The following is a 22809-nucleotide window of genomic DNA, read 5'->3' as shown; positions in this document are numbered from 1 at the left end:
TTGTATTATTTTGCATGGATGTCTGCCTATGACCAAACGTTTAGTCATAGGCAGTTTAGATTTATGGTTGGTTATGAAAAAAAATCATTTCAATTACCGCCATTTTGTTAATTCCTATAATTTCCAATTTTGAATATTCCCAAAATTCCCGAGCGAAAGTTCCCGTGGAAAGTTTCTGGAAACTTTCCGGTAATTTACCGGAAACTTTCCACCCCTTTGCAACCCTAATTATAACTAATCAACCAATCACATGGCAGAAACTCAATGCATTTAGGCATGTAGACCTGAACAGGACAACTTGTTGAAGTTAAAACCGTGCAACATAATGGGGAAGAAAGGGGGTTTAAGTGACTTTGAACCTGGCAATGTTGAGGGTGCCAGAAGGGCGAGTATTTCAGAACCTGCTGATCTACTGGGATTTTCACGCACAACCATATCTAGTAGTGTTGCCACCCGTCCCGTTTTTCCCAGAATTGTTCTTTTTTTTCACCAGCTGTCCCGGGAAAAGAAAACTCTCTCCCGGGACACAATTTGTCCCGTCTTTTGGGGAACTGTCTAAATGCCAGAACCTCATTTGATTTCCTTCGTTCAGTAGTTAAGGCCGTGTCACACGGGCCGAGGCGTTTGTTGCGCCCACTAATGCATTCTCAATGGAGAGGCGAGGGGGCAGAGAGAAGGCACAGCGTTCCGTCAGGCGGCAAGACAAGCGGGCAGGGGCGGTCTTAACGATCTCGGGGCCCGTTTCAAGACCCTGTGTGGGGCCCCCCACATTTTTTTTTATTATTATTCTATAAATAATGCTTGTGCATGCTCCCCGCAAAAATAAAAAAGATTGTGGAAACCAGTTGGTTCATAGACGGATTATGAGAAAGGCCCAGACTCTGAAATCTGATGCACTTTCAGAGGAAAATTTTGATTTAAATCAAATCTTGAGCTGCTGAAGGAACATTATTTTTCTTAAACAGGCAGCACTCTTTACTCTGCGACTGTAAAAACATTTCAGTAGATTGGTTTGACCCATATATGACGGAGGGGCCCATTGCAACAGATACAGTGTGGAAAGCTACTTTTTTTGAACAGTATAGAATTTATACATAGAAAGCTTATTACTGTATGTGTGTGGGGGCCTTAGAGGCCCCTCATGAAGCCCCTAAGACAGAGCTAATAATGCTTTTGTTTTGCACTGGCTTTTCTATTTTTCACCTACTAGTTGAGGGGCCATGATGATTTATTTCCTTATATTTAGGCTATTCCTTTTTGGACCCTGTTATTGACATGAGTGATTGAGCTCTTTGACAATGTGACATGTAAAGTTACTAGCAGTATCTCTAGCTTAGGGCCCCCCTGAGCCCTTGGGCCCCTGGGCCTGGTTGCATGCAGTTTTCTTCTCTAAGTGCACCAGATTGATGAATTTTACTTTAAAAGGTTGCATTTTTTTCTTCCCCCGGACCCCCCTACAAGGCCCAGGGTCCCCACCTCAGTCTCCCTATTTAGCCTATACTGTAAGAAGCACTGTAGGTGTGTATGGTTATTAAAGGTCATTACACTGGTCAGTCTGAACTGGTAGCTTAATAATGGCCGAGCCCTCCGCCCCAAACATCAAGTGTCCCTTTTTTTCCTTACTCCAAGGTGGCAACCCTAATCTCTAGGGTTTACAGAGAAGGGTCTGAAAAAGGAAAAATATCCAGTGAGTGGCAGTTGTGTGGACGAAAATGCCTTGTTGAAGTCAGAGTTCAGTGGAGGATGGGCAGACTGATTCGAGATGATAGAAAGTAGGGATGGGCATTTTAAGAAATTTCATTGATCGATCATCGGGAAAATTTACGATCAATTATCGATTAATCGTTATCTTTTTACATATTCAAAAATGCCAACAGAACATCCGAAATACAGCGTTTTTACCATAGACTGTATACAAGAGGTTTTTTTCTCAATTACATCTTTATTCCAAGATCTTCTAGGCAAACAACAATCTATTAAGACAAGGCAACTTTTTAAAATAGAATAATAATAAAATGCGGCGCTGGTTAATGCCCGAGGCTATGAGCCAACAATGAGTATCTCCCCCTGCTGGTAGGATGTTTAATTGCTGCCCATACTGTAGGATCAATTGGTCTAAATTAGTGAAGCTCCAGCATGACGCTCCGTTTTTCCCTCGACACATATCGCATCCAATATCCAAAAGAAATCCACGGGACCACGACGTGACGTTTAAAGGTTTAATTGTCAAAAGATACAAACAAAAAAATCCTTTTCCACAATGTATTATTGTTGATAAAAGAGAGAAGCGAGAGAGGTCAAAAAACTGTGTGGCTCCACGCTTGTAATCCTGACTGTCTGTTACAGGTAGTTAACACAATAAAGTTTCCTCTAATATTTCAAAATAAAGTTATCAAATGTCATTTACATCAAAAATAATGCAAATTAATTTCAAAATAAAATACTATATATTCGAAATGACCACAATTAAGTATTATATAAATCCACTTATAAAAATCCAAACATTATCATTAAATATGAACTTAAATAAAACAAATAGGCATTTAGGCTCCTACACATACAGTCTATGGTGCTGCCACATAGTGAAATTCATTGCTGTGCTGCGGGACTCACACTGCGCAACACAACGGCTATATGATCGATAACAATTTCACGTGATCGACAATATTCTTAACGATCAATGATCGATCATCGATTAATTATGCCCATCCCTAATAGAAAGGCAACAGTAACTCATATAAGCACTCGTTACAACCAGGGTATGCAGAATACCATCTCTGAACGCACAACATGTCAAACTCTGAACCAGATGGGCTACAGCAGCAGAAGACCCCACCGGGTGCCACTCCTGCCAGCTAAAAACAGGAAAATAAGGCTGCAATTCTCACAGGATCACCAAAATTTGACAATAGAAGATTCTGCATACCCTGGTTGTAACGAGTGGTTATTTGAGTAACTGTTGCCTTTCTATCATTTCGAACCAGTATGCCCATCTTCCTCTGACCTCTGACTTCAACAAGGCATTTTACGTCCACACAAATGCCGCTCACTGGATATTTTTTCTTTTTCGGATCATTCTCTGTAAGCCCTACAGATGGTTTGGAGTGAAAATCCCAGTAGATCAGCAGTTTCTGAAATACTCAGACAAGCCCTTCTGGCACCATCAACATTGCCATGTTCAAAGTCACTTAAACCCCCTCTCTTCCCCATTCTGTTGCTCGGTTTCAACTTCAATAAATTGTCCCGTCCAGGTCTACATGCCTAAATGCATTGCGTTCTGCCATGTGATTGGCTGATTAGTTATATGTGTTAACAAGAAAATGAACCGCTGTACCTAATAAAGTGGCCGGTGAGTGTGTATGTGTGTATATACAGTATATATATATATATATTAGGGCTGTCAAGCGATTAAAAAAATTAATTTAATTCATTACAGGCTCTGTGATTAATTAATCTAAATTAATCGCATACTTATATGACACTTGTATGCCTGTTTATAAACAACTGTATAGGCTACCGTTCGTCTCTCTCTCTCTCTCTCTCTCTCTCTCTCTCTCTCTCTCTCTCTCTCTCTGAACTACTAGCGCCGGAAAAAAAAACAAGCAGGCTAAATGACGACTGTCTATCTCCCACAACAGACAGCGCTGCACTGCCACACAGGTGTGCATAGCCTATGCCGACTCATTCAACATCGTCCTACTCATAGCCAAAAATATTGACAGACACACACACACCACACACACACACACACACACACACACACACACACACACACACACACACACACACACACACACACACACAAAGGCTGTGTGTGTGTGTGTTTGCTGTAGACGATCGCAGCTAGCAAACAAAATTGAGACACAGAGGAAGATTGAGAGTTGTTTTGAACCTACATTGTTAATTAGGCACCCACTAAATCAATGCACAGACACTGTGGAGAATAACATAAGATGTATTCCTATACCTTCTTGCTTATTTGCCTGGAGCAGCCCATAAAACGTCCATAGAGCCCTCTCTATGCTTCTTTCTTCACTCTTTAATCCCGTGCAGCTCCGCTATCGTCTCACCTCTTTTGCACCGGGTAAAAGGGCAATATAGAAGTGCGATTAATCTGCGTAATTTTTTTTAATCGCGTTAATTTTTCTATGATTAATTAATCGAAATTAACGCCTTAATTTGACAGCCCTAATATATATATATATATATATATATATATATATATATATATATATATATATATATATATATATATATATATATATATGTTGTGTGTGTGTGTGTATATATATATATATATATATATATATATATATACATATATATATTCGTTCATATGCTTTTGTAAAGTTTAATTTTTTTAGAATTGTGTGAATGTTTACCTGAACAATGAATCAACAGTGGCAGGTTCAGGTGTTTACAAAGACACAACGATTGTAAAGACACATAGTCACAACCAAAGCACAATTTTAAAATACTTTAAAAATCTATAACATATCTAACTGACCTTCACCGTGCCTCGTCCTCCTAAGTCAGTGTTGCAATGCTTGTCAAGCTTTTCATTCTATCACTGAATATACACACTTACACATATACAGATCATGTTTTCGGTGGATTCGCAGATTTGACGCTGAAGGTAGCTTTAGGTGGTTGAAACCTCAACCTCAGATATAATAATTTGATGGCTATCTACATTATGCCTTTTGAACTGATCCACGAAATGAATAACATGGTTACTTGTTAATACTGGACCAAAGTGCAGTATTATAGGACAGGAAAAAATCAAGAATAGACTATTTCTTTTTCACATAAAAAAATGTATTAATACCACCACAAACATGTGACAAATGAAACCTCAAATCTTTGTTAGTGTTCACAGTATATGTTATGTATTTTCAGAAAATGTTTTAAATTTAAGTTCAAGGTAAACTTACAAAGCCAGACACAGATGCTAGCCACTGTCAATCAACAGCAATCCTCTTTCCAACAGAACCTTCAAAGCCCACAACATAATGCAGTTACACACTAGATGACATCAGGTATTGGCAGCTCCCAGAACCCCACACACATTCACTGCAGTTAGAAATGGAAAAGGAAAAAAAATAACTTATAGTGGAAAATGTACTTTGAGTCATGTTATTATAATTATATTGTACAAATGAAGTGTGAGCCTTTATGCAGCATGTGTAGACAGTTGTATTAACAAATCAATAGAAGCGTAACTTAACTGTCAGACACTGAAACTGACAACTGAAAAAGGTTTGGCCTTGTACGTGACTCTAGAAGAACACACCGAGCCGACTACCGACTTGCCGTACGTTCTGCGCTTGCGCTGGATGACATTAGGTAGCTGTTATCATAAGATCATAAGGCTGTCATTATGACGGAGAGAATGCATGCTGCACACACATAGACACACACACACACACCTGTGGCCGCTCCTCGCCCAAACTACCTCGACTATTTCTGAAAACATAACAGACAAAAGTAAAACTAATATCTGCTCCGCTGCCGTGGCAGAGCAGAGACGGGATAGCCCTCCATCAATCAGATTGCTCAATGTCCGACGCACAATTATCGGGCCGGTGTGACCTGGCCTTAAGCCAATGCATAGTTATTATTGTTAAGCTAAGAATGGAGAATTGCTGTTTGGGGAAGGGGTTCGGGAAATGGTCAATTACAGGAGAACTACAAAGGAAAAATGCAATCCAAATAGTAAAATAACTATAACATTTTCTTTTGCATGTAGAATGATTTTGGAATCGTTATCAAGCCATATACCAGTCCACACAGTTTGTTCAAACAGCAAATATTGCCTTATGTTTTATTTGTTTAACAATTGATCATGCATATACAGTAGCTGCATCAAAATGGGCCGTTGAAACATTTTGCACAAGCAAGCAGCATTGTCACAGTTAACACAATGTTTCTATCTTCCTGTGCAAGTTGTGCATGGTTTTGTGCTTGTTTTTTGTCATCTCTTACGGTAGTGGGCCAGCCTCCACTGCCTGTTGTTGTTGTTTGCTTGAGAATCATTTTCTGTACAGCTGTTTTCACGCCTGCCATATCATTCAGTTGGACATTCATTTTTTTAGATGTTCTTTTTTTAACATTAAAGTCGAAAGCCCCATGTTAGACAAACCAATATGTTATCTGATGTTTCATTCGAACCATAACATAACAATATGTTTAATGTATGTCCTCCTCTCTCCTCAATCTGAATGGGTTTATATCAATGTGATTCACTTGACTGTATGGACTGTGAGGAAGTCATGTCTGAGAAACGTATTTTACAAAATAAAATCTCATCAATCCCAGGTTATTGGTCTTGTCCATGCATTCTTATGTCTCATTGTCATGTGTGCTTGTTTAGTTTTCTGTTCTTTTTCTCTCTTCTTTTGCCAATGTATCATGATCACTTGATTAGTCATTTAAACTGTATTAACATGTACTGCATGCCTTTACTTCCAGTCTTTCATCACATGACATGGATGTGTTTTTTTCAGCCAGTGAGCTCACATCAACATCAATGAATGACTATCAGCAGCTAAGGTTGTGGCAATACATAGTGCAATATAAAGTGGTAATACTCGGCTGGCAAACATTGAGCAGAGCATCACGTGTCGTTCCATACTTGATAACGTCTTGAACAAGACGAGCGTATCAATCAGCAGATATAAAGTTATCACAGCAGGATATTCCTGTCAGTCACTGTAACTTCCAAAACTCCATCCCTTCCTCCAACTCATCATCAGTTCACTCGGCCCTGAACAGCTCCTTTAACAGAGCAGCTTACATCAGTTCAACAGGTAAGACCCCACTCTACACATTAACGTCATATCAGTTAGATGCGTAATAGTGTAGACTTATAGCTGGGCTGCGATTGTCAATATTTTCCCTATGCAATTTTCCTGTTTTTTACTGTAAATAAATAAATATGAATCTATTTTACCAAAAAACAATTGGATGATTGGAGCTGAAACAAGATGATTCAAAATTCACTTTTCAGAATGTTACAAACTGTCACATTTTAGCTTCAATATGTCTAAATATACTGAGTCCGTCTCATTCATCTCATACGACCCTGTAAGGCTCCCAGTGTTAAGATAACAACAGTCACTTTCACACTGTGCAGTTGTAGTTGAGTAAAGCTGAGTCATATGTCTCTGTCTAAAACATCAATGTATTCACCATGACTACATTTGTAAATCTGTAATATCAAATTCATGTTGGTAAATAATGGGTTGGACGGGGTCTAGACACTCAGAGTTTAGGGCTTGGGAATGAGGAGACAATTTCTGAAACTTTGTATTTGGCTAAATCATTTTAATACAATCATATAACAAAACATAGCTGAGCTACATTGTGTTCTCTTTCAATGTATTGCTTTAATTCTAGGTGCAACTGTACTGTTTCATTTAGACATTCTCTAATCCATAAACTGCCTCGCAGTAGACAAAGATCATTATTTCTATAACTAGAAGAAAAATAGGATGTGGTATTTTATGATGTTTAGTAAGAACTCAAAATACAAATTATTCCAAACAATATAGTACAAACCACTAGTGAGTTTTTAAAATGAGTTAAACCCAGTTTTTTTGTGTGTGTGTGTGTGTGTGTTTGTGTGTGTGTGTGTGTGTCCAGGTCCCAGCACCACCTGTCAGGAGGATTCCTGTGCCAACATGGGCATCTGTATCCAGCAGTGGGAGAACTACACCTGCGACTGCTCCATGACCTCCTACACTGGCACACAGTGCAATGACCGTGAGTACTCTCCACACTGTTCAATATTTAATCTTACACATGTACAACACAGCGTGGATAAAATCAGCCAGTAGCGTCATGATATCTGGATTGTTTAAATTGTATTATTATTATTTTTACTGTTTTTATAGTAGCTAATGTTGATTATCTCTATATTATGAGTGTACTATAACCGAAAAAGTCACACTCCCCTCTTTTATTAGATGATTCTAAAGGTTGTTTCTTGACAGCAGGTACACACTCTCACACACCTTTCCGCACCATGGGATAGAGATTCGAATTCAAATACCTCAACCGCTCCACTTTTTCTCTTTGGTCCCTCCCCTATGGTCCCTCCCTGACACGCTCTACACCAACGAAGTCGTGCCAAAGTGAATGGACAGTCCCAACAGCCAATAAGAACAGAGAATCGGAGCCTCGCTCTGATTGGTCAAAGTGTACAGCTCATGTTAACTTTGACCAATCAGAAATCATATACCCCAGCTTTAAGGGCCTTGAATAGGCTCTTTTTAAACATATCAAACAACCCAAATGATATGATAGGAGATGTTCATTTGGTCCATGTTGTTCTCACCTGAACCCTGTGTGCTGCATTTGTGCAGCAACTCTGGCCAATTTACGGCATGACGTTTAGTGTGTGGTCTCTTCATTAACCAAACCAGCCCAAGAACCATATTTGGAAGTTCTACTATCTTCAAGTTGGTACTGTGGGCTGCAGCCAGATGTGCTTGGTGTCCCGAGCACTAAGAATATCCCTGAGATCCAAATCCCATACTCTTTCTTTTTTCTATTCTACATACTACAACTCATCATAAAAATAATCTAGTTAGCATGCAGTATGCATACAATTGGGACATACTTATACTTACTATACTTATTTATTTAATTATAACATGGCTCCTTGATCTTGCCTCTTGCTTATATATCCGTCGCATCTCTGGTTGTTTTCATACGGAGGCTCCATCGATGTGATGTCACTGCCGGTGCGCACTGGGTTGTGGGTCAGAATCGGCCAAACAGCATGCTGATTTCAACATAAACAATCTCATCCGGATTTAGTAGACATCCGGGTATTTACAAGCATACTAAATCTTTTCATCCGTACTAAATAATATTGGGATTGGAACGCAGGGTGAGTTTAGAGTAAGGTTTGCTCTCTGTTGTAGTTCAGAGTCACTCTTATTATTTCTCCTGTGTTCAGCTGGGACCACGTACATCTTTGGCAAAGGAGGAGGACTGATCACATACAAGTGGCCAGCCAATGAGAGGCCGAGCACCAGGACAGACAGGCTGACCGTGGGCTTTAGCACCTCCCTAAAGGATGGGATCCTGGTCAGGATTGACAGCGCCCCTGGTCTTGGGGACTACCTTATGCTACAGATAGTAAGTGGTCACACACATGTTGCATATGTATCTGAGCTTTAATCCTGTTTTCCTTTCTAACGTCTGGCCCTCAGGTGAGCCTGCTCTGCACTATGGGTATCAGTTGACTCAATACTACGTTAGTCAGCCAGTGTGTTAAGGGTGCACACTCACACTAGGCCATCTGTACTGTGCCCAAGTTGGTTTGACCAGTGTGTGTGCACCGTTCCGTACTCAAGCACAGTACACTTCTTGGGCCACAGCACAGTTGGGAGAGGTGTGCTTGGGCACGGTACAGATGCTAATTAGCCGACACAAGCACTTGCATAGACGGCTATCCTGACCTCACTTTATATGAGACCCAATACCTAAGTATGGACACCAATCAGTTGAAATCCTTCTTGAGGCCTTAAGGGTGGCATGTCACAACAAAACAAAAGCAAAATATGAATGTATGTTTTACCTTTTTGTTTGTCTCAGAGTGCTCCAGGATGCTTCATTTCTATGTGACATGATGTATATGTTACCAGAACCTAACCTAGGGACATGTGGAACAGCAGCAAGGCTCACAGGATAGGGAGCACTGTGTAGCCAATACTGTATACAAACCACAGATAGAAATAGAGCTCAATGCATACCATTTCCGCTCACAATATGTATGAACTTTAAAAAACCTTAAGAAAAAATTAAGATTTCCACACAGTCACAACTTATCTTCATCAGAGTTAAATCAAAAAGATGAAAACATGTATACATTGTTTGAAGAATGTCTAAAGGCCTAAAGTATTTATAGTTACTTTAACAATATAACCATTTATATAATGTTGGAGAATACTGTAGGTCTATAGTATTCATACTACTGTAACAATAGAAGTATTATTCCACACACAAAAAAATCCAAGAAAACCACTATTTGTGTTAATAATAATAATGAATAATTGTGTTTTCTCATTTCAGGAACAAGGCAAAATTGGAGTGATATTCAACATTGGCACAGTGGATATCAGTGTACAGGAGGGGAGTACCCCAGTGAATGATGGGAAGTATCATGTGGTCCGCTTCACCAGAAATGGTGGCAATGCTACACTGCAGGTGGATAACTGGTCAATCAATGAACACTTCCCAACAGGTACAACACTAAAATACTCCATCAAATCTAAAAGCTATCATTTATTGGACATTTTCTCTGTACAAAACATGTTAGCAATTATCATTGTTTGCATTGTCCGACAGTTTTAGTAAACAATGATAACATACTGCTACACAATACCAGAAGGCAATGGGCCACTGCAGAACAACATTATTCAAATATCTCTTCACCTCCTGCTTGTCTTCTCAACTTTGGTGTAATTGTTACCTTTATGATTTGTACCAGTCTTCTTTAACAGAAGCACAAGCACATACTTACATAATGGTCTGGGGCCGTATTCACAAAACATTTTATCTTAGCGCTAAGAGTACTCCTAAGGAGCACTAAAAGTTCTTAGTAAGGAGTAATTTCTTAAAACCTATTCACAAAGCTGATAAGACCAACTTTTACTAAGGAATGGGAGGGACTCCTAAGCTAAGACTAGAGGGCGGGGTTGACCCTGTTGCTATGGATGATGTCATGTTCATACCTTCTATGCCCACAGTGATTGGCTAAGAGGGAATGAGAGCTAAGAGTGAATTTATGATGGAAACACTGTGAGAGATATCCATATCGTGTCGCTGTATTAAAGTAAAGAGTTTTTATATACAATTAATGACAAGTGACACTGATTTAACATGAAACCAAGATACTGCAGGGTTTCCCACACATTTGTTCACAATTAACCTACAATAGCGCCACATAGGTCTATTAATTTTAAATTTTACAATGATTTGAATCGGAAAAATATCCTCATTGAACAGCTGCACGCCATGCACTCTCACTGTATTTCTCTCAATGGTGGACTATGCAGCAATAGTCAGACAGCGACAAACCAGGAAATTCACAATTTAGAAACAACAGCCGGCGAAATCGTAAAGTACATGCGGAAGGAAAAAGGCGAGACGCGCAACTATACAGTAGCGGATCTGTAGAACGGAGGAGATGCTGCGAAGCGCCACATATAGGCCTACTCTAGTAGGAAATTAAACCCAAACGTGACACCAACAGTAACTTTCAGTGCATCATAAACCCAAAGCAACTGGAGGAAAATGAACTTAATAAATATTTTTTTATAACAATATAATAAATATAAATGTGTCTATACTTTCTAAATATAGCTTTACTAAGATCATTAAACCCTTACAGCTATTAAAGGTACCTTTTATAAAGCTCACTAGCATTAAATCTCTCCAAAACACCATCAAATGGTTGTCTGTGATTTACTCTTAGTGACTTAGGACACCTCTCGAGGACTCCTAGCTTTTCATAGATTTAGGAGCTAGTTTTAGCGCTAAAATGCTTTGTGAATTACACTTATCTTAAAAAGTTAGGAGTCCTAAAATTAGGAGTGAAACGCCCCTTATTTTTGAGAGTTACTCCTAAATCAGCACGTTAGGACCTACTCTTAGCCTTAAAATGTTTTGTGAATACGGCCCCTGATCTATATAGTATCTTCCAGTGCAGAGGTCACTGCCCCTTCTCAGGCATCTACCTGTCTTTGGCTCTTCTTTTTCTGAGCTGTGGCGTGAATAAAATAGACAATACATCTACTGTATGACACTTATTTTCCAGTTATCTGTGCACTCTTTTTTTTGGTAGTCATAGCAGCCCAAAAAATTGCTGACACAAGGGTCATTGAAATAGTAGGCAAACATTTCATTTTTTCATTTAACTTTTATTTATCCTCGAGAGACCAATTGAGGGGTGACCCTCATTTTCAATGACGTCAAGTTCAAAATAAATTCAAAACAACAATACATACAAAATATTCAATGCAAATACATCAAATACACAACAAGTGAAGAGAAGAGAAAAAAAACAATTGAAACATTTACAAAGTGGTGAAGAGTGGCAGCAATTAAAAGGAATAAAGTACAATATAGTCTAATTAAAACAGTTACAAGTAGAGTTTGGCAGATCCAGGATAGTCAGTTTAAATTGGCCAAAGGATATGAATGTATTTAGTTAAATTTTTAGCTGTAAGTTGTTCCAAGAGTCGGGGGCACTGAAGCTAAAAGCTGTCTTTCCCAGCTCAGACCGGGCTTGTGGGACATAAAGCATAAGCATGTCAGTGGAGCGGGTTTGATAAAGCCCATCTGAAATGTGCAGCATTTCTGTTAAATAACGAGGAAGCTTCCCAGTCAAGGCTTTGTAAATAAAAATGTGCCAATGTGCGTCACGTCTCTCTTTAAGGGAGGACCACCCAACCTTTTCATATAAGAGACAATGGTGTGTGTCATAAGCATCTCCTGTGATGAATCTTAAAGCAGAGTGAAAAACAGAGTCTAGGAGTTTAAGACATGAATGTGATGCATGCCGGTAGACCACATCACCGTAATCAAGGACAGACATGAAAACTGCCTCAATAATCCTTTTCCTACTAAATAAAGGGAAGGTGGTTTTATTCCTATAAAAATAGCCAATTTTTTGTCGTAGTCGACAAACAAGATTATTTATATGAAAATGAAAAGTGAGTTTATCATCTAACCAGATGCCGAGATATTTATACTCTGTGACTCTTTCAATTAAAAATCCATTCTTTGTAAACGATAACACAACTACTGTCAGTGGCGTGCGGTGAGGTCAGTGAGTGGGAAGCCACTGAGTTCTGAAAGCCAAATTGCTCTATTGTTAAATCAAAAACAATAAAAAACAAACAGGCACGCACGGCTGATTTTAAATATTTTCCTCTCTTTCTCTTTCTCTCTCTCACACACGCACACACATACACACACACGGACACACACACACACACACACACACACACACACACACACAGACCAGACATATATGAAATGACACAACGGTGACTGTGGGTTCTGTGTGCCCGTACTGTAGTTTGGTCTAAATGATAAAACATCACATATGTCAACTAAACAGATGCGTCCCTCACACCAAGGGCCGAGACGTAGGGGAGGAGTCAAACCTTTGCTGATTCACATTACTACTTCTGTTCAGCTTTCAAAATAAAAGACAGCACTCACTGTTCGGTAGGCCTGGAGCATAACTGGAGGCAACTCCATCAACTCTATCTAAATAGATAAAGTACCAGTAGCATATGTCCAGCATCAGAATGTTACCATCTCTTTATCCGCAATTATTGCACAGCGTCCAATTATGTTTGTCCGTCAGCAACAATGAAAACACAACTGCTCAACTGTTTTATGGCTTGCACTCGGCATCAATTTTTTTTTTTTTTTTAGTTTCTGACTCACCAATCTGATTCTCGAGCTGTAGAAAGCTGCAATGTTGACTTTAAAATTTGCGGGGGTTACAACGTTTACGAGCGAATCCGGCATAATGACGTAGGCCTAAGCTGAGTAAATGTCCAGTAATATCTTGATTTGAATTTGTCCATGTATGACATGTAACGGAAAAAGACTTCTGGCATAGCCTACCATATTTATGTAAAAAAAGGCACAAATAATTCTGGGTTTTTATGTACATGTTAAAGAATACAAAATCGAAGTGCGCATGTGCAAAACGTTTTTATTTTTGCTTGCCCCTCGACAATGAATGGGAAGCTTATTTTTACGTGACTTACCAACTGCCACATTTCTCATCATAACGTCTAAACTTTTTTGAAGTAATACAAACATTACACATAAAAATCACAAGAATAAAAACAGTAATGATAGAAATACAAGTTTATTAAATAGGCTACAATTATTTAATTTTTATTATTATTTTTTGTTCGATCTGGCAGGGTAGGCACTGCCTACCCAGACAGCTAGTCACTAACTACTGTATATGCCAACTGCACATGCCCACATATCCTATAGCTATGTCAGTTAACATGCACATGCCTGATTCAACATAACACAGTGTATCTTATGAGGAATGCATTACTGCCTAAGCTCTAAGCAGAAATGTAGCCTATTGTGTGGTAAAAATATAATTAAGGCAAATGACTTACCGGCTATAATATACGGCATTAAGATAAAGCATGTCGACTTGAAAAAGTGTAAAGTACTGTTGCTTTAGGTTAATTGGAGTGATGAGATGATCTAGTGCAAACGGCTTTCTATTATTCTACATATGCTGATTGTTCATCATGTTAAACCTTATTAGTAGAAGCTCTAACCATGTGATCACACCATACTCCAGACTTTGATGAGACTTTGAACTCCAACACTTTGACTTAAAGCACACACGACAGAAGAGGGGGAAATTGATATCTGAAATGTGTCTTGGGCTTGGGTGACGCAAGTTGGATATCAGTACCTACAAAATGTACACTCTCAATGACATGACATGCAAAGTAGGTGTCACCATATGTAGGAAAAAGTCAGTAAATATACAGTATATACAGTATACAGGTCCTTCTCATATAATTAACATATTGTGATAAAGTTCAATATTTTCTGTAATGTACTGATAATCATTAGACTTTCATATATTTTAGATTCATTACACACAACTGAAGTAGTTCAAGCCTTTTATTGTTTTAATATTGATGATTTTGGCAAAAAAGTAAAGAAAAAACAAAACACCCTATCTCAAAAAATTAGCATATTTCATCCGACCAATAAAAGAAAAGTGTTTTTAATACAAAAAAGTCAACCTTCAAATAATTATGTTCAGTTATGCACTCAATACTTGGTCGGGAATCCTTTTGCAGAAATGACTGCTTCAATGCGGCGTGGCATGGAGGCAATCAGCCTGTGGCACTGCTGAGGTGTTATGGAGGCCCAGGATGCTTCGATAGCGGCCTTAAGCTCATCCACAGTGTTGGGTCTGGTGTCTCTCAACTTCCTCTTCACAATATCCCACAGATTCTCTATGGGGTTCAGGTCAGGAGAGTTGGCAGGCCAATTGAGCACAGTAATACCATGGTCAGTAAACCATTTACCAGTGGTTTTGGCACTGTGAGCCTTGTTGAAAAATGAAATATTCATCTCCATAAAGCTTTTCAGCAGATGGAAGCATGAAGTCAAGTCAAGTCAAGTCAAGTTTATTTATAAAGCACATTTAAAACGACAGCAGCCGACCAAAGTGCTGTACAGGCAGAATAAGATAAAAAACATAGGCAAGACAGAGACAAAATCACACCGGGGGAAAAAAGAAAAAACACGCATAAAATCATTAAAAATTAAATAGAAATATCAATAAGAAAGTCAGAAAATATGCCATAATCAAGGGGGGAATGCCAGGGAGAAGAGGTGTGTTTTCAGTGACGATTTGAAAATGTCAACAGACTGTAATGATTTAATGTGGATGGGGAGGTTGTTCCAAAGTCTGGGGGCAGCTGCGGCAAAGGCCCTATCACCTCGGGTCTTAAGTCTGGTTTTCGGAACCTTGAGCAGCAGTTGGTCGGAGGAACGTAGGGATCTGGAAGGGGTATGCAGCTGTAGGAGCTCACTGAGGTAAGGGGGGGCCAGGCCATTCAGGGCTTTAAAGACAATTAAGAGAAGTTTAAAATCAATTCTGAAGCTGACAGGCAGCCAGTGAAGTGAGGCTTAAACGGGTGTGATGTGGTCGTGTTTTTTCTTGCCGGAGAGAAGACGAGCGGCTGAATTCTGTACTAGTTGGAGACGACTGAGGGAGGAGTGATCCAGGCCGAAATATAAGGAGTTACAGTAATCTAATTTGGATGTGATGAAGGCATGTGTAGCTGTTTCTAGATCGGATTTAAAAAGATATGGTTTGATTTTGGCCAGGAGGCGGAGCTGGAAAAAGCTGGCTTTGACAACAGTGCTGATCTGTTTATCCAGTTTAAAATTCTGGTCGAAGATAAAACCTAAATTCCTACCATGAGTATGAATATTAGGACCCAAGGGGCTGAGGATGTTGGCTGTGCAGGCTGTGGATGAGGTGTTGCCTTTAAACAGGATGATCTCTGTCTTTGAGTCATTTAATTTAAGGAAGTTGTTGTTCATCCAAGCCTTAACATCACCCAGGCAGTTTAAAAATACTTGTATTGGATCGTTGCTAGTGGATTTTAATGGAAGATAAATTTGGACATCGTCTGCATAAAAGTGGAAGGAGATTTTATGATTTTGGATAATGCCACCAAGGGGCAACATGTACAAAAGGAATAGAATGGGGCCAAGGATGGAGCCTTGGGGGACTCCACAGGTCAGAGGGGCTGTATCAGAATAAATGTCACCCAACTGCACCGAAAAACTTCGGTCAGTGAGGTAGGACGAGAGCCAGCGGAGGGCGGAGCCAGTGAAGGTCTAAAAGGATCAGGACTGCAGGGCTACCTGAGTCAGCAGCTAAAAGAAGATCATTAAAAACTTTGAGCAAGGCAGTTTCTGTGCTGTGTCCAGGTTTAAAACCAGACTGAAATTTTTCATGAATGTTGTTCTCAACTAAGAATGACTGGAGCTGGATATATACTGCTCTTTCTAACACTTTAGACAGAAATGGAAGCTGGGAGATTGGCCTAAAATTACAGAGGTTGGAATGATCAAGCTTTTTCTTTTTGAGGAGGGGTTTAACCACGGCATGTTTAAAGGCAAGAGGGACATAGCCTGAGCTGAGACTGATGTTGATCAGTGTTAAAATGCAAGCACCGATTGACTCAAATACCTCTTTGAGGAGGCGGGGAGGAATAGGGTCTAAAGGAGAGCTTGAGGCGCGAAGATGGTGAAATATATCGGAAATTTGGATGAGGGACAGGGACTCAAACCGATCAAGGAAGGCAGAGGGTGGGGAAGGAGCAGTGTCAAGGCTGGACATAACACCAGAGTGTACTGGTCTAAGGTCAGCAACTTTTTGAATGAAAAATGATAGGAAGTTATTACAGAGAGTGGGTGTGGGCACAAGGGGAGAAACTTCACTGGGGTTAATGAGAGAATTTAGGACATTGAACAGAACCTGAGGCTTATGGCTGTTATTGGCGACTACAGTGGAAAAGTAAGAGGTTTTTGCAACTTTAACAGATTTCTGATATTCACACAAACAGACATAGAGGATTTGCCGAGAAACAACAAGTTTGTCCTTTTTCCATTTCCTCTCAGCACGTCTACAAGCCCGTCTAAGGGAGCGTGTTGCCTCATTTAACCAAGGCTCCGAGAGGACTTTGGAGCGCTTGGGCCTCAGAGGAGCAACAGTGTCCAAGATGTCAGTGCACGTGGAGTTGAAAATGGTTAAAAATTCATCTGCATCGAGAGGAGATTTGTCAACAGGCGAGTACAGCAGAGAGTCATTAAAAATGGCGGAGAACTGTGAAGCAGTACAGGGCTTAATACTGCGCAGGAGGCGCTCTGGGGCAGTTGGTTTAGTGGAAGAGCAGGTAAATGATAAAGTGAACAGCACAGGTAGATGGTCAGATATACATGCGGATGAGCAAATTTCATTGATAGAAACAGCCAGACCATATGATAAAACGAGGTCCAGTGTATGACCCTTTTCATGGGTGGGACCAGCCACATGCTGGATAAAATCAAAGGACTCAATCAGGTTTAAAAATTCTCTAACCAGGGGTCTGGATTCGCAACATACATGAATATTGAAATCCCCACAGATTATAATATGGTCATATTTCACTACAATCCCAGACAGAAAATCCGAAAAGTCATTGATGAAGTTCTTGTTGTATTTGGGTGGACGATATACGACCGCACAGAGGATCGGAGGTGAGAGATTCAGATCAATGAGCTGCAGCTCAAAGCTGGAAAAGTTCAGCAAGGGCTGGGACAGCCGGCACATGAGCCCTGATTTAAAAACAGAAGCTACACCGCCACCACTGCCTGTGGCGCGGGGCGAGCTGAAAAATGAACAGGCTGGGGGCAGGAGTTCTGAGAACGGGGTGTCGTCGCCGCCATGGATCCATGTTTCCGTGATGCACATAATGTCCAGGTTGTGGGAGGTAAAAAAGTCATTTAGAAGAAAAGTTTTATTTGCAACTGACCTGGTGTTGAGAAGCGCCATGCTGATTGTGCGCTCCGAGCCGGCCACAAACGTAGCCCGAGTTAGTTGTCTGAGGTTGCCATGGTGACCGCTGCAGACAGGACGCCGGTGAGGACGTCGATCAGAGGCTGACAGCACAGCGGGAGTAGGAGCACACAGCGCCGGCGAACGCAGCAGCGACGGCCCCGGGAAGACAGGGCGGATCCACCGCCGATGGAAATATGGACCGAGAGGGGCAGATCCGGGACGTGGGTCGGTGAAGGGGAAGACCGACAGGTAGGCCCTGAGCCTGACAAGCACGCCGGCACGTTTACCGCGTCTTCTAACGCGCTTTCTCCAGTGAAGTGGGTAGTTGGAATGGGCAATTCGATGTCGGAAATCCGAGGAACCAGAGCGAGGTTTGTGACGGCCCTCCTGTCCGGGAGGGACACAGAGCGGGCGACGGAGATAGTTGGGAATATCCGCCAGCACAGGAGTGTGTGTTTGGTGAGCAAACAGTGAGTGGTCTGAACATGATATTCTTTCAAAAGAGTCTCTAATTTTAAAGAGAGCTTGGCGATCATAGACAAGGAGAGCAGACACGTTACGGAAGGTGTAAAGTAGTAGGATCAAGACAGCAGCAGACAATACAGTGGGACAGCGAGGCAGACGGCTTGCCGACACAGGCGCCATCTTTCATTCGTCAAAATAAGTGCTCCAAAATCTCCTGATAGCTAGCTGCATTGACCCTGCCTTTGATAAAACACAGTGGACCAACACTAGCAGCTGACATGGCACCCCAGACCATCACTGACTGTGGGTACTTGACACTGGACTTCAGGCATTTTGGCATTTCCTTTTCCCCAGTCTTCCTCCAGACTCTGGCACCTTGATTTCCGAATGACATGCAAAATTTGCTTTCATCCGAGAAAAGTACTTTGGACCACTGAGCAACAGTCCAGTGCTGCTTCTCTGTAGCCCAGGTCAGGCGCTTCTGCCGCTGTTTCTGGTTCAAAAGTGGCTTGACCTGGGGAATGCGGCACCTGTAGCCCATTTCCTGCACACGCCTGTGCACGGTGGCTCTGGATGTTTCTACTCCAGACTCAGTCCACTGCTTCCGCAGGTCCCCCAAGGTCTGGAATCGGCCCTTCTCCACAATCCTCCTCAGGGTCCGGTCACCTCTTCTGGTTGTGCAGCGTTTTCTGCCACACTTTTTCCTTCCCACAGACTTCCCACTGAGGTGCCTTGATACAGCACTCTGGGAACAGCTTATTCGCTCAGAAATTTCTTTCTGTGTCTTACCCTCTTGCTTGAGGGTGTCAATGATGGCCTTCTGGACAGCAGTCAGGTCGGCAGTCTTACCCATGATTGCGGTTTTGAGTAATGAACCAGGCTGGGAGTTTTTAAAAGCCGCAGGAATCTTTTGCAGGTGTTTAGAGTTAATTAGTTGATTCAGATGATAGGTTAAGAGCTCGTTTAGAGTACCTTTTCATGATATGCTAATTTTTTGAGATAGGAATTTGGGGTTTTCATGAGCTGTATGCCAAAATCATCAGTATTAAAACAACAAAAGACCTGAAATATTTCAGTTGGTGTGCAATGAATCTAAAATATATGAAAGTTCAATTATTATCATTACATTATGGAAAATAATCAACTTTATCACAATATGCTAATTATATGAGAAGGACCTGTATATATGTGTATATATTAGGGCTGTCTAAAAAAATGTATCTAATTAATTACAGGCTCTGTGATTAATTAATCTAAATTAATCGCATACTTTTGTGACACTTTTATACCTGTTTGTTTCTCTCTCTCTCTCGCGCGCGCTCTCCTCCGTCTCTCGTAACTTCTGTCTCCACAACAGACAGCGCTGCACTGCCACAGATGCCTATACCGATTCATTCACCATCGTCGTACTCATAGGCAAACATATTGACACACACACACACGGGGCGGGTGTCCGTTTACGCGGAAGACGAGACAGCTAGCAAACTAAATTGAGACACACGGAGGAAGATTGAGAGATACTTTTGAACCTACACCCACTAAATCAATAATGCACAGACACTGCGGAGAATAAAGTAAGATGTCTTCCTACCTTCATGCTTATTTGCCCGAAGCATCCCATAAACCGTCCATAGAGCCCTCGGCCCCGCCCTTTCCTCTGCTTCTCTCTTTACTTTTCTCCCTTTCACCCGTGCGGGCTGTGTATGCAAGCTACAGGTGCAGCTCGGTGCAGCTCCGCACCACTTTTGCACTGGGTCAAAGGGCATTATAGAAGTGCGATTAATCTGCATTAATTTTTTTAATCGCATTCATTTTTCTGTGATTAATTAATCGAAATTAACGCGTTAATTTGACATCCCTAGTATATATACACTCAACAAAAATATAAACGCAACACTTTTGTTTTTGCTCCCATTTTTCATGAGATGGACTTAAAGATCTAAAATTCATTCCAGATACACAATTGTACCATTTATCTCAAACATTGTTCACAAATCTGTCTAAATGTGTGATAGTGAGCACTTCTGCTTTGCTGAGATAATCCATCCCACCTCACAGGGGTGCCACATCAAGATGCTGATCTGACATCATGATTAGTGCACAGGTTTGCCTTAGACTGTCCACAATAAAAAGCCACTGTGTTTTATCAAAGGCAGGGTCAATGCAGCTATCAATCAGGAGATTTTGGAGCACTTCATGCTTCCATCTGCTGAAAAGCTTTATGGAGATGAAGATTTAATTTTTCAACAAGACCTGGCACCTGCTCACAGTGCCAAAACCACTGGTAAATGGTTTACTGACCATGGTATTACTGTGCTCAATTGGCCTGCCAACTCTCCTGACCTGAACCCCATAGAGAATCTGTGGGATATTGTGAAGAGGGCGACTGTGGCTCAGGTGGTTAAGCTGGTTGGCCAATGATCCTAGGGTTGGCGGTTCGATCCCAGCCCGGCCACTTGTGTCATGGTCGTTGTTTCCCTGGGCAAGACACTTCACCCACCTTGCCTCGTGTGAATGTGTATGACTGCTGTATGTTTGAGGTGGTGGTCGGAGGGGCCGATGGCGCTGAATGGCAGCCTCGCTTCTGTCAGTCTGCCCCAGGGCAGCTGTGGCTACTATGGTAGTTTACCACCACCGGTATGACTGTGTGTGAACGAATTGTCTGGAACCCTGTAAGCGCTTTGAGTATCATGAAAGGCGCTATATAAATCCAAGCAATTATTATTATTTATTATTAAGAGGAAGTTGAGAGACACCAGACCCAACACCAGAGCCGGCCCGAGGCATAAGCGAACTAAGCGGCCGCTTAGGGCCCCCGACTGCCTGGGGGGCCCCCTGAAAAAAAAAAAAAAAAAAAAAAAAATTTTTTTTTTTAGTTTGTGTGTTTGATATTAACATCATATTATGCAAATGTGAGTTATCATACAAAAAAAGGAATAAAATGTTTTGGTCTAGATAATTAATAGCCTAAAAATTTAATCAGTTCATCTGGGAGGAAATCCGAAATTATGTGATTATGTCACGTTCACATCCATGCACAGTGTGTATTGAGTTTATTTAAAAACAATTGGAAATGGGGCTGCCCTCAGTTGCCCATGCACTGTGTATAGTCTATAGCCTATTTCAGCCTTGTCTGTGGAAAAAAAGATACAGTAGCTGGACAACAGAGTTCTTCTGCTTCGTTCCTCACACTGCATTTAAATGCATTCATTATATTACAGAGAAATATGTCCCGTAAAAGAAAAAGAGCTCCAAGCCCAACCCAGAGGACCCTCCATAATATTTTATTTTATATTAATATTTTTATGGAAAATCCATGTGTCCTTCTTCAATAGCTTCTAATTCATCTGACCCAGTGTCTCCAAATTATTTGTTCACACAAAATTTCTCAGATTTAGCCTCTTAATTTTCCTCTCAAAGTGCACCAGATTCATGCATTTCACTTTAAAAAGGTTAAAAAAATCTCCCGGGGGGGCATACCCCCGGACCCCCCTAGAAGGGTCTGAATCTCGGCTGTCTAATATTTTTGCACAGCCGCACAGTGGAGGCACTAGCGGAAAACACTGGGTGTGTGAATGATATTTAACACAGATCTATAGTTTTAGCAGCGCTAACATTGGAGAGGGGCCCCCTAATCATATTTCGCTTAGGGCCCCCTGAAGGCTTGGGCCGGCTCTTCCCAACACTGTGGATGAGCTTAAGGCCGCTATCAAAGCATCCTGGGCCTCCATAACACCTCAGCAGTGCCACAGGCTGATTGTCTCCATGCCACGCCGCATTGAAGCAGTCATTTCTGCGAAAGGATTCCCGACCAAGTATTGAGTGCATAATTGAACATAATTATTTGAAGGTTGACTTTTTTGTATTAAAAACACTTTTCTTTTATTGGTCGGATGAAATATGCAAATTTTTTGAGATAGGGATTTTAGTTTTTTCTTTACTTTTTTGCCAAAATCATCAATATTAAAACAATAAAAGGCTTGAACTACTTCAGTTGTGTGTAATGAATCTAAAATATATGAAAGTCTAATGATTATCAGTACATTACAGAAAATATTGAACTTTATCACAATGTGCTAATTATATGAGAAGGACCTGTATATATAAATATATATATCAGGGCTGTACAGTGCGACAGTTTTGATCGCATTTGCTACTGAAATTGATCACGTGCGATGATGAATACTAGTTCACTCGCACAA

General features: G+C 40.8%; 1 protein-coding gene across 1 annotated transcript in view; it reads left to right on the top strand.

Moving 5' to 3' along the window:
- nrxn3a (neurexin 3a) overlaps positions 1–22809 on the top strand; it is a gene marked incomplete at both ends in the record, with an annotated part of 191902 nt that overhangs the window by 142706 nt on the left and 26387 nt on the right. The window contains 3 exons of the mRNA XM_080041756.1: positions 7645–7764; positions 8966–9147; positions 10084–10255. Coding sequence (XP_079897882.1) covers positions 7645–7764; positions 8966–9147; positions 10084–10255 — 474 coding nt within the window. The remainder of the gene's footprint in view (positions 1–7644; positions 7765–8965; positions 9148–10083; positions 10256–22809) is intronic.

The sequence above is a fragment of the Ammodytes marinus genome (genome assembly GCF_949987685.1).
Source record: "Ammodytes marinus genome assembly, chromosome: 15".
In the NCBI taxonomy this organism is placed as follows: Eukaryota; Metazoa; Chordata; class Actinopteri; order Uranoscopiformes; family Ammodytidae; genus Ammodytes; species Ammodytes marinus.
This window is presented reverse-complemented; position numbering and strand designations above follow the sequence as displayed.